General features: G+C 39.7%; 2 protein-coding genes across 6 annotated transcripts; one reads left to right on the plus strand and one right to left on the minus strand.

Moving 5' to 3' along the window:
* The first annotated feature begins 2,697 nt into the window (after positions 1–2,697).
* Positions 2,698–6,409, plus strand: LOC127790868 (hypersensitive-induced reaction 1 protein-like). Of its 4 annotated transcripts, none has more exons than XM_052320596.1 (6): positions 2,698–2,862; positions 4,063–4,256; positions 4,548–4,668; positions 4,744–4,835; positions 4,928–5,024; positions 5,504–6,054. In XM_052320596.1, the coding sequence occupies exons 2-6, from the start codon at positions 4,068–4,070 to the stop codon at positions 5,857–5,859; spliced, it is 855 nt and encodes a 284-aa protein (XP_052176556.1). In that variant the 5' UTR covers positions 2,698–2,862; positions 4,063–4,067; the 3' UTR covers positions 5,860–6,054. The 4 variants fall into 4 exon arrangements, with proteins under 4 accessions (XP_052176556.1, XP_052176555.1, XP_052176557.1 ...); XM_052320595.1 differs by lacking the exon at positions 2,698–2,862 and adding an exon at positions 6,091–6,409 and having other exon boundaries at positions 2,869–4,256; positions 5,504–5,883; XM_052320597.1 differs by lacking the exon at positions 2,698–2,862 and adding an exon at positions 2,869–3,959.
* A 400-nt stretch (positions 6,410–6,809) lies between these two features.
* Positions 6,810–11,400, minus strand: LOC127791198 (protein QUIRKY). Of its 2 annotated transcripts, XM_052321041.1 has the most exons (3): positions 7,775–11,400; positions 7,132–7,190; positions 6,810–7,039 (listed from the first exon to the last, which is right to left on the minus strand). In XM_052321041.1, the coding sequence occupies exon 1, from the start codon at positions 10,964–10,966 to the stop codon at positions 7,880–7,882; it is 3,087 nt and encodes a 1,028-aa protein (XP_052177001.1). In that variant the 5' UTR covers positions 10,967–11,400; the 3' UTR covers positions 6,810–7,039; positions 7,132–7,190; positions 7,775–7,879. The 2 variants fall into 2 exon arrangements, with proteins under 2 accessions (XP_052177001.1, XP_052177000.1); XM_052321040.1 differs by having other exon boundaries at positions 6,810–7,190.
* Positions 11,401–12,941: the final 1,541 nt, after the last annotated feature.

Below are 12,941 nucleotides of genomic sequence, written 5' to 3' on the forward strand. Positions count from 1 at the left end.
CTCAACTAGTCAGATAGATTGTAGAGTCATATTTTGTGAACACGCTAACCAAATTTTAGCCAAATCGAACTACGAATTAAATCCTAAATAGCCTCTTGATCAAAACTAGACTACACATCTTTTTCTAAATTCTGCATTTTTCTTCCCACTTTTTTTTTTTAGTATGCAAGGATCCCACATTAGAAAGGGTTAAAACCCTTTAATATTTGATACTTTTTAGGAAAAAAATGCCCTTAAATCTTCTATACAAGCCTAACTCATAGGACTTTACTTAATTAATGATTAAATATAAACTAATGGGTCATCTTCAAAAAGAGGAAATCCAACCCAACAACATCATGTAGGCAAGATGAAAGAAAACCTTAGACGTTACAAAAAAAAAATGTTCTAAAGGGTCTCAAAGAATTCTCAAGGTGTCTAGAAGAATTTAGGCTATTCTAGATTATCCTAAAGTGTCTAGTAAGATAGATATCATGTAGCAATATAAAAGGTTAGGTAGCAAGTAGTTAGAGATTAATGCAAACAATTGATAGGATGCATTTATGACACCGTGTTATGGAGTGTAAGATGGATAACTATATATACCTCTACCTTTTGAATTTGTAATTATCTAGAAGTTTAGTAAAAAATTCTTATTTAAATCCTAATAAAGAGCTTTCTCTCTTTAGAATTATTAGCAAGGTGTTCTTCCATCCCTCATAATTAAGTATGAAAGAATGTGAAAGGTTAACCTAGTCTAGTTTGATCGTGTGACATCCACTAAATGTTTTATGTCCTCGTGTGGGAACAAGTTAGGGTGTGACATTAGGGTAACTTTACTCGTAGAGCAATAAAGTTATAATTTGATATATAAAGAAGGGAAAAATTATATAATTAGTTTTTAACATTTCCATTTTGTAACAAATTGGACATTGATTTTAATTTTTGGCAACGGAACCACTAAAGTTTTATTTACATTACAATTTATTTCATTTTGTAGTTTTCGTCAAATTTTGGTAACGAAAACTAATATAAATCTCAAAATACTTAATTGTGGGGTTTGTATTAAGTTTAGATTATGTCATTTTTGAGTTCATGTTAATGTATATTAAGTCAAATTTTGTTAATAGAATTTGATAAAAAAAATTAAAATTTAATAATTATAATAAAAAATAAAACATAATAATTAATTTGTTATGGAGTATAAAGTTCGAAGCTAGTAATGTAATTTAGTCTATAAAGAATTTTGACAGCATATATATATATACATATCTAATTGATATATTAATAAATCATTAAGAATATTAATATTTGAATAATATTGCTATTTGGTAAGATCTATAGCTTAATGTCACATAAAAAATATAAAAAAAAAAAAAGCATTATGTATAGTAATATTTTCAGTTTTTAAATTTAAGAACAAAATGGTTTTAAGTAATATTTTTATAATTTATTATGAAGTTATAGCCAATTCTCATAGGCATAAGTGAACATTTGGTCGGTTCAGTTATCGAACTGATCAAAATGGTAAAATTGAATTGATAGAACAAATACAAAAATCGAACAAATTGAAAATCGAAAAAATTGAACAAATATGAAAAAATCGGACTAACCAAAAAAGTTAAAAAAAATATAAAAATAAATGTTACTCAAGTAAGAATAAGTGTTATTCGATTAGAGAGAATATTACTCGATTAAGACTTTGTGAGTAAATTTCAATTCAGAAAAATTACTTGATTGAAAAGATTTATTATTTGAGTAAAAATAATACTTATTGATTAAAAAATTTATCTTACTCAAATAAAAATAACATTTCAATTAGTTTGATTATTTTAATTTTTTTAATAAAAAAATCAAACTGAATCAAAATAAATAAAAAATTCAAATTTAGAAACCGAAAATCTATAAATTGAATCCAATCGAATCACTAATTTCAATTTAATTGGTTCGATTATTTTGATTTAACTAAAACTTTACTTACCCAAGGAAATGGAGAGGGGGAAGAAAGAAGATTAAAATAAAAATTATTAAATAATATATCTAATTATTATTTTTGAATTAAAAATTAAAATTAAACATAAAACTAAATTTAAAATTTAAAATTAGAAAATATTTCAAAGCAACCCCTTAAAAATCATAACATTGACAGGAGGGACTGATTTTGACACCCCTTCCAAAGTGGGCCACCCCCAATTCTCCAAGTGGCACTTCCTAACATTATCTTTTTGTACCAATTATTTTAAATTTTTAATTCAATTTTTTTTTATTCGACTAATTTCAATGAGTAAATCCTGTTTTTTTAAACCTTACACCTTAAATCATATAATTTTTATTTTTAGTTTGAATGAAAATTCTATATTAACAATTAGATTATTTTTTTATAATTAAAATATCATGGTTATAAATTGAGTATTTTAAAAAAAATAATAAAATTATGTATAAAAAATGATCACTTTCTCACTTTATTAGTGGAGTCAAGCGATAAAGAGTGTCTAGACACTCAAATATGACATTTGAATGATACTTTTCATCAGTATTTTGTATATTAGTTTGTTGTCACGAATATCGAACTTAATGGTTCAAATAACGTTTTTTTTAAAATGTTATTTAGATACTTAAGATTAATCCTTATAGTGATCTAACGTACATTATAAGATATTAATTTAAAAATATTCTTACAAATATGAAAGTTAAGTATTCAAATAGGATTTCCATATTTAGTTTGTAAGAAGAAGTAACCATTTTTGCCATAATTTCCCATTTCCCTCTCACCGATTGCCAAACGCATCCTAAACCTGTAAAAAAGGGGAGAAAAACAGATATGCAGAGTAACCCATCTTAATATCAGGTCACGCTCTCATCTCATCTCCTCTGAATCGAACTGTAAGCTCTCTCTCTCTCTCCCTCTCTCTGTCTGTGTAAGTAAAGGGAGTGGGTATAGTCTGTCCTTATTCTGGAATCTGGGTTCCTTGTTTAGTTTAGAGGATTGCCAAAACTCACCGATTCTTGGAGGTTCAGTTTAGGGGTTTATGATTCTGTTTGTGAGAGTCTCTTCCTGCTCGAGTTTGGTTAATCTTGATGTGACCACCCATATTTATAAATTGGAAGTTATCATTTCTTAGAATTGGAGCGTTTGGGGGTCTGAATAGAGTGTATCTCTGCGATGATTTTCATTTTGGTACCTTGTATATTGGATTGAATGATGAGGAAATTGGGGGGGGGGGGGGGGGGGGTTTGGAAATGACGTTTAAAATGTTCTTCTTTAAGCTAATCCTTTGACCTTTGTGAAATCAACTTATTTGCAGAAAAGTAAGTGATTGCGTACAAAAGTGACTCTCTTCCACCTTTTTATGCCCAAATTCTCCTGTATTAGACTCCCTTTGGTATATGTCTGTCTATTATCAAACAACAACAGCAAACATATCAAGTAATCTTAGCCATTATTTTATTTATCACTTTACCGTTTGTAAAAGGCCCTTATAACCGTATATATAAGCAAACAAGAGAAAGAAACTGTTTTCTTCCCTTGTCTGATAAAACAAGATGAATGACACATGAACTTCAAATTCCTTAAATTTCCTTCACTTTATAATTATGTATTTTTCTGTTCACTTTCCCTTGTGTAAATGGTATGATAATTGGTGGGTGTGGGGTGGTTGTTTTGACATAATTCTTACATGTAACAAGTGGGTTTTCTGGTGTTTAGGGGGACTATAAGGAAATGGGTTTAGCATTTCAACTTTCCTGGTTCTTCTGCTCATTTCTTATCCCTAAAACTGCTTTGACATAATTCTTATACATTTTCTTGTTCTTGGCATGTCTGACTTCTGGTTTTGCTAGTATCCTCGGTCATGACTTTACTGTAACCCTTAATCAGTTTTGATCTTAACCATATTCAAGGAAATGTATATTTGATCTCATTTAAAGAGCAATTGACTCAGTGGAACATTGAGTCATCCATGTCTCATTTATCTCAGGCGGTAAATGCATTGTCTGTGTTATGATTTTTTCGTTTTTCCTTTCCTTCTAAATTCCATGTTACAAGTTTGTATGACTGATTTTTGGGGATGGCATCTTCTCTAGAGAACATGGGTAATTTACTCTGTTGTGTACAAGTTGATCAATCCACAGTTGCCATTGAGGAGAAGTTTGGTAGGTTTGAGGGTATACTCAAGCCGGGATGTCACTGCGTACCTTGGTTCCTTGGCAGTCAGCTAGCTGGTCGCCTCTCTCTCCGGCTGCAGCAGTTGGATGTTAATTGTGAGACCAAGACAAAGGTCCATCTTTTTCCCCAAGAGTGAACATCATTCTACCTCTTTGCTTTGCTTTAAAATGTGAAAGTTTCGGGCTTTCCCCCTTGCTTCTTTTTCCAGATGTGAAACTCTTCGCTTCTTCAGACCACTTAACGCTTCAAAACTAACTGAAGACATTTTATTTTGTCATTCTTCTTGTTCATTTTAATTTAAGTTGGCTATCGAAAGCATTAAACATGAACTTCTGTGTTAAATATGCCAATGTACTCATGCAACTGATCATTTTTTTTTTTTTTTTTCTCATTTATCTTACAGGACAATGTATTTGTGAACGTTGTTGCATCCGTGCAATACTATGCTCTGGCAGATAAGGCATGTGACGCTTTCTACAAGCTCACCAACACAAGGACCCAGATCCAGGCCTATGTTTATGACGGTACATAGTGCGTAAGTTGTTTCTAATAGAGTGAACTTTATTACAGTACTGAGTTTACCTTCACCATCTACTTAGTAATCAGAGCAACAGTTCCAAAGCTCAGTCTGGATGATGTATTTGAGCAAAAGAATGGCATTGCCAGAGCAGTTGAAGATGAACTCGAAAAGGTAATGGATTGAACAAATAGGCAGTAGAATGGTATCTTTAAGCCTATAACCTATCTTGGTTGTGACGCCTTTGCTTTTGAAATCATTCACAGGCAATGTCAGCTTATGGGTACGAGATTGTGCAGACACTGATTGTAGATATAGAACCCAATGAGAATGTAAAGCGGGCAATGAATGAAATCAATGCTGGTAAAGTATACAACAGCCCTATTCTAACTCTTAGATACCCATCTTGTTTCCCCATTTGCTTCATTCATATCGACTCTACATATGAATTAACCTTGTCAAATGAGGGATCTCTATGATCTTAACACATTTGGTTGAGAAGCTGTATACTCAATTCACTTTTTGCTGTGATTAAACCATTTAGCCGAGAGCTTTCCAAGGCCAAAAAAGGTGGGAAGAGTCATTTTTGAATCCCTGCCTGCTCATGGTTACCATCGTAATTCAAATCTGTGCATCCATTTAGTCATTTAATGGATGTATTTGTATTACATTTAAAAATTATGTTCTTGCTCTAGACATCTTCCATTTACATACTAACAGATCAAAAAGATTCTTCCTAACTGAGCCAATTGTATGAATCCATGAGATAATCTTTTCACCATATGGATTGCCCATCCTTAGTTTTGATCAACTATTTTGATTAAATTACCATGTTTCTCCAGCGGCAAGGCTGAGGCTGGCTGCTACTGATAAGGCAGAGGCTGAGAAAATTCTACAGATTAAGCGGGCTGAAGGTGAGGCCGAATCAAAGTACTTGTCGGGATTGGGCATCGCTCGCCAACGACAAGCAATTGTCGATGGGTTGAGAGAGAGCGTTGTGGGCTTCTCCATCAATGTGCCAGGAACTAGTGCAAAGGATGTTATGGATATGATCCTTGTCACCCAGTACTTTGACACCATGAAAGAAATCGGTGCTTCCTCCAAATCGTCTGCTGTATTCGTACCCCATGCGCCTGGTGCTGTGCACGACGTGGCTGCTCAGATCCACGATGGGCTTGTTCAAGCTTCAGAGCATTGATCTTCCAGTTTGATCTCAAGCTAGGTACTATCTTCCCCCCATGAATGTTACTGTATATAAGAGCAAGTCTGTTGCTGATTCTGCTAGTTATATATTCTTAGGTTTATGTCATGACTACTGTATATTAATCCTTCTCCACTAGTACTTAATGAAGAAACTTGCGAACCCAATAGGGTCGGGAGAGTTGTTTTTGTATGTAATCTTACCCTCACTTTGAATGTATGAAAACAGATTGAACTCAACAGCCAACTTACAGGAGCACTGACATTTGAACTGAAGGCCTACAGAAACTAGAGATTTGGTACCATGTTTGGCCTTTAGCTGCTAGATCAAAGGGGATCCATGAATTTCTTCAACTTTCAAATGGCATCAGTTAGATTGGATCCTGACCATGTAAGGTCGTAAATGAGATGAGTCGTTCGCGAACGACTTGGTGTTCGGGCTAGACAAAAGGGTGTTTGAGTTTGTTCGTTAAGATAAATGAACTGAACATGAGCTTAGTTTTGAAGTTCGATTTGTAAACGAGTCGATCTTAAGCTCAGTAAAATTTGGTTCATTAAAATTCTTGAACACATTTAATTAGAGGTTTTTAAATACAAATAATCTCGGTTAAAGACTCGTAAATATCTTCGATTAGAAATTCGTGAATAATTTTATTTATAAATATATTTTTTAACATAAAATAATTAAATTTTAAATTATTATTATAATACAATTAAATTAAATATGTATTAAATTATTATATATAATTTAATTATTTAGTATAATATAATATATATATATATAATAAAATAAAATAACAAATTCTGACGAGTTTGAATCCATTAAGTTCAAAAATTGGCACTCAAGTTCAAGTTTGATGAGTTAAGTTTTAAGTCTCAAGTTCAAACTTAAGTCTAAAAATTTACTTGCGAGCTGAATTTATGCTCGATGAAATTCAATTTCGCTTGAACTTGAGCCTAAAGGTTGACCCGCGAGCCGAATTTATGCTCAATGAAGTTCAGTTTCCCTGGATTCCATTGCAACCCCACAGCCATGTTGCAGCAGAAGGGTCCCGTGATGTAGAGACTTTGAAGGCAAAAACAAAACTCTTCTGAGATTTGATGGGATTAGATTTCAGTACTGTTGGTGGGCTTCTGCAGTTTCATTTCATGAACTTTATAACAAAAGACTGGGAGCCCTGTTGAAAATGAAAAGGTGGGGTTACAAACACGTGGCACCACTGATGGACGTTAATCATAGATGCGTCTAATCTGATTTTTCACATTTCACCTCAAATCTACAGTGGCACATCAGAGACCATGAATTGGCACCCATCATATCACGTCTCCCTGAAAAATTAACCAAGCCAAACTCAACAGGCATCAGGCTGTGCCAAAGCATTGCCAGTTATATGGTTTTACCACAATAATGGCAAAAACTTGGTTTAGCTGTTCTACCTAAGAGAGGCATTATGGATGTGGAAAAAGAAAATTAGGTTAAAATTATTTGTAATCACATGTAATTTGATAAGGTAAAAGATAAATATTACTTAAACATTCAAGAGAAACACTCTTTACTTACATTCTTAATGTAAAAAATATCACACTCAATATCATTCTTAATATGTTTAAATAATTAAAAAGAGAGAGTGTGAAGCAATTCTTCCATGTTAGCATGCAAAATCAATTGGACAAAACTAGAGCAAGAGCTACCCTCCCATTTTCAAACTTTGCCTCCATTTTCTTGCCCCCTAATCTGCTCTCTGACCTCTTCTATATCATTATTTCAAACGCAGTCCGTCAATCAATTCAATTGCAAAATAAAAGAAAAAATTAAAAATAAAAAAATAAAAAAGATGAGCCCCACCCATCACCTCACCTTTTCAAACCCAACTTTTCACTCCTTCCAAAGCTCTTATTGATCATATTCATACCTTTTTTCAACGCCAATCTTGACCAAATGGCTCCAATTCACAGCTCAGCTCTGCCCTTTCCCACAATTCCAGGGCCTGTAATGGGTAATGGGTCCTCTTCTCCGGCTACATCAACCGGTCAGACAAGCTCGGAAGCCTCTTGAAGAAGTTCAAGCTGGCCGGCGGCATTGGGTCTCTGAACATTGGGTGGCGCAGGAAATAAAACCCTAGAGCCACGGCCACCATTTTCGGCGGCACCACGTAGAGTGTCACTGTGATCATAAGGCACACTGCTATGAACAGTTTGGTTGCTCTCGGATCCCTCCAGCTCACCAGGGCTTGGACCCGCTCTCCTTGGGTAGCAAAGTCGCCCAACACTGTCTGGACCCGGGCAGCCAATGCCCGCAACCGGTCGTACCGGAACCGGATGATTTCTGGCGGTTTTGAACTTGGGATTGTATCGAATTCCTCGTCTAGTTCATCCGGGTCGACCATCTCGGCCTGGGAGAGCCGGGTATCCATGCCCGCCGGTATTTTGGGTCTGAACCGGTAGTACCATACTCCGATTAAGAACACGTATAAGAAGCCGGTTGGGACTATCAAATCTGGGTACCAAACCAGGACCAAGTAAAGCAAGTGGACCAGGATGGTCGTAACCGGGTTCCTCCACCTCCGAATATCGTCCACCCATTTGGCCAACCCGACGGCCCATGCGAGAACCGCCACGATCCGGAACCAGTTTGCCTTGCTCTTTCTCATGCTCCAAGTATATGAATCCGCGTCCAGCATGTACCTGACCACCTCCGCTCCCAACGGAGGCTCCGACCGGGCCAGCCACCCCGCCACCATTTTAATGGCGGCGCAGCGCAGCGCCTCCTGCTGCGCCACCCCGAGCGGGCGGAGGTAGTGCATTCTCGGCAGCAACGGCTGCCCGTATATAGCCGACGTCTCGGGCAGCATCGAGGGGCAGGCGAACCGGATCGCGATCTCGACTTCGCCCATTTTCTTCAACCCGGAATGGAGCAGGACGAGCAACGGGTAGGAATTGGTGTAGACCTTGTTGCTCTCGAGGGTGGAGACTCGGATCCGGATCTTACCAATGCGGCAGTCAGGTTTGTCGTCGGCCACGTCGGCGAACATCCGCCGGTTGTCGAAGACCCCGACGGTTAGGACGGTGCAGGGGTCGTAGACCTGCCACGTGTATTGCTCGTTCCATCGTGGATCAAAGCTGTCAGTGATCGTTCTTGTTCGGACCCACTTTTTCCCGTACTTTGCGACGCAGTAAGCGTCGGTGGACCCCTTCCCTCCGCCCTTTGGTTTCATGGGCAGCAACCCACGTGCCCCGAGGATGCCCAGCTCCAAGACTCCGATCGCCGGCTTCCAAAGCTGCTTCGCCGTCGGCCGGAAGTCGCTGCACACGTGCGCCGCCTCGTCCAGCACGTGATACCCACCCTCCAAGCACAGCCTCAGGTGTATCCTCCCGCAGTACATCCCGCCATTGGTCTCCAACCCGAACCACTTCGAGGCCACGTGGCGCTCATCGAGTCGTCGATCGATTGAGGCCACTGGGATCATGACGTGGCCGAGGAGCACGGGATCCTTGCCCGTGCGGTCCTCGACGAGCAAGATCAGGCTGTCTTCCAAAGGCTCGCCGGCGACGAAGATCAGGTCTTCGTGCCAGAAAAAAGACGCCGTGTGGTTGTTCATGGCTCCTCGCCGAGTTCGGATGGACTGGAAGCCTAGCTGAGCTTTGACTCGAACTTCGGGAGCTGTCAATGGAGGCAAATTCGGAGCAATGTCGAGGTCTTGAGCTTCGATCACGGTGACTCGGAGGTACCATAGCTTCGGAGACTGATAAACCTTGGAGCGCGTGTGTGCCACGTACGGGGCGTCGGAGCTCCAGGACTCCGGAAAAGCGTCGTCGGCTTGTGTTCCAATCCAGACAGATACCTGTATGTCGCCGGAGACTACGCCGGAATTTGGATCGTCGCCGGCGCCTTCGAGGCGGTACCACTGCGGAGCCAGAGGACTGTCTGGTGGATCGCGAACGGGGACGTCGGAGAGATCGAAGCACACGCCGCCGAGGAATTGCTCGGAAGGAAAGTCCCACACTGATATCTCTAGGGTTGAATGGCCGGAATCTAACTTATTGTGCGGGAGAGCGAAGACCTCATGCCATTCGTAGTTTCCTGACATCTCGCCGGGCTTGATCGTAGCCGGTTTGGACTTCTCGAAGTGGCTCGAAGTGCGAATTTTCACGTGGGGGCTCTCTTTGGCGGCGAGTCCGCGAGCTTTCACAATTCGGATGAAGAGGTACTGCATCGGCTCGACGAGATCGTACGCCGGAACCCTCTCTGATTCGACGGCTGACTTGCCTGAGATGACTCTCGGCGAGTAGTCTCCGTTTGGCCTCTTGTGAATCCTAACTCGTTCATTACATCCAACTCTCCCCGCCTGCATCTTCCTCACTTCCCGCTGATACTGCACCTGCGGTGGCTGCGTTATCGGCTCCGGCTGCATCCCCCGCGGCAATGACATGTCATGATGGTGATAATTGTGGTGGTGCTCCGGATGCACCGTCACCATCGGCGGCGACTCCTCAATGGTCACAATCGGCGGCGACTGCGATCCCTCCATGACGTGCTCCCTCAGCACCGGAACCTCCAAAACCCTAACATCCTCCTGCGGCCCAATCACAACGGTCCGCTCCTTCTCGTTTTTCTGCTGGTGCTGCTGCGGAGGGTCGTCCTCCTTACCCTGCTCCTCAACCAACTCATCGTAGTAGTAAATTCTGAGACCGAGCTCTCCGCGAATCCAGCTGAAGACGCTCTTCTTCTCCAACTGGAAGTAAACCAACCCCTCTTCCCCTCTCCTCGCAAACTGCGTCCCGTACTGCTTGACCCGCCCCAGGAAGTGGTTCTTCCTGGCATTCCCATTGCTCATCCTCTTGTCGTTGAAGACCTCGATCTCAATCGCCTCGTCCTTCATGGTATTCGGGTCGGAAACCTCGAACTCGAGCGTCTCGTTCCATACCGGATTAAGACTCCGGCAAACCGTGGAGGTTCGCCGCTTCTGGCCGTCGAAGTCGACCACGACGTAGGGGCTGGAGCTGCCCTGGCCGTCCTTGGGGAGAAGGTCGCGGGCGTCCACGACTTCCACGGCGAGCTTGCGTACAACTCTGGGCGGCGGCTGGTGGTGCGGCGACGTTGTCATGGTGTCATTTTCTGCTTGTTCCGGTGGTGGTGGATTGTCAGAGGAGAGGCGTTGATGGCGGTGGTTTCTCTCTGCGACCGATTTGATTCTTTGTTTGATTGTTTGGTGTTGGGTTTTGCTTTTCGGTGCTGCCTTTTTGAATCTGTTCTTTGCTTTTTATTGCCGCTATTGCCTCTCTCTCTCTCTCACACACACACACACACACACACAGATTTGGGGAATGTTTGGTTGGTGGCTGTTGCCTTTGTTCTTGATGCTCCTCACAGAGAAAGGGAGAGAGAGAGAGAGATCCCAGCCGTTGTGTTGAAGGTTTTTCCTCTCACTTTTTGGGTGTTGGTTCCCTCCTTTTTGGGCTCCTTGATCTCACTAGTCCCCTCCACCCCCAACTTTTTTCCCATCAAATTGTAGTACGCGGGAGACTGTTAATTATGATACCGAATGATGTCTTCATGTTTTTTCAGTGTAAGAGATAATCAGCCATATATTGAGACTTAACAAACACAAACACTTTCGATGGATTGTTATACCGATATTATCGACATGTTATATACTCAACATATTTTCAAAATACATCGAAATGTATCGTGTTTGATGCTTTTTACATTTTTTTTATAAATCTCATATCTCGTATCTCATTTCTTATATGTCTTATGTTCTTGTATCTGTATTTGTATTTGTATTTATATTTTATACATCAAGAGTGGTCTTTATACTCTTGTTATCATGGTAATATATATATATATATATATAGCACAAGACATTGAATCTTGCATATATAGTCTCACGCCATTACTAGTTAGGCTTAATACGTAAAAAAGATTGTTCATGATGTTACCATTAAGACTAGTAAAGATGATTGTGAAACATCTTGAAGCAAATGTGACAGAGGAATAACATGTATTGAATATAATATTTATGTTAGGTAGTTAGATGTTTTCTTAGGATAATTGTAGTTAGGTTAATTATGTTTTAGTTGGTATTTGATTCCAGCCTAAAAGTAAGCACCCATGCAATGTAATCAAGATATCAAAGCTTTTTTATGATGGTTTGGAAACGATCACCACCAAATTCGTCCTAAGTTGAGAGCGTCTGTACCAATTCTTGATTGCGAGTGTGTTTAAAGCTTGTTTGACATGCAAAAGAGTGGCTCAATCTCCTAATATGACCTTTGACAATCAAGTCAATTTTAGTATTCGAGATAAAGTTAAGTAATTATGTATAATACATGATTTACATGTCTCTTGAAATTTATGTCTTTATATAAACATTTTGTAAGACATAAAAAACCATAATTGTGTCATGTGAATAGTAGATTGCAGCTCATGAGCTAGCTAGATCACAAGCAAAAATTTGGTTTTGGATCAGGGTAGATCCAATGAAGTGGGCTAAGCTGGGTTCTGAATATCTTGAAACACGTATTTAATAACTCAGGAAGAAAGAAAGATAATTTCATGATTTTCCCCATAACCCAAAATATCCCCATCGTTTTTCATATCAAATACAGAAAATCTGTCAATTTTCTCTCTCTCTGTCTCTCACTGTCTCCATTATGCTGCTTCTTAATCGCATCTCTTTCTTCAAATTTCTGCAATCTTTCTACTGCTCCGCGCCAAATTCTCTCTCTGTTCTGATTGGGGATAGATTCTTTTCAGGCAGCTTAGTTGCTCCTCTTATCTCATTCCCGTCTTCAAATGAAAGCCAAACACTCCACAGCAACCTGAGATGCCTCTGGAAAGTGGACGGTCCACTTTTTTGCCTAAAGCAACCCACAAAGATTTTTGATAAAGTTAAGGACTAAGCAAGCATCTTCTTTTTTGCTTCAGGACCCTGATTCTTTCATATCCATTTGTTTGTCAACTCCATTGCTGTGATGTGGATTGTGTTCAACCAGCATGATGACAATCCAGCCCAAAATGACCCTAAACTTTCCAGCATTTTGGATTAGGACCCCTAAAGCAACCCTCTCCCCTTAGCT

Source organism: Diospyros lotus, chromosome 14 (genome assembly GCF_014633365.1).
Source record: "Diospyros lotus cultivar Yz01 chromosome 14, ASM1463336v1, whole genome shotgun sequence".
Lineage (NCBI taxonomy): Eukaryota > Viridiplantae > Streptophyta > Magnoliopsida > Ericales > Ebenaceae > Diospyros > Diospyros lotus.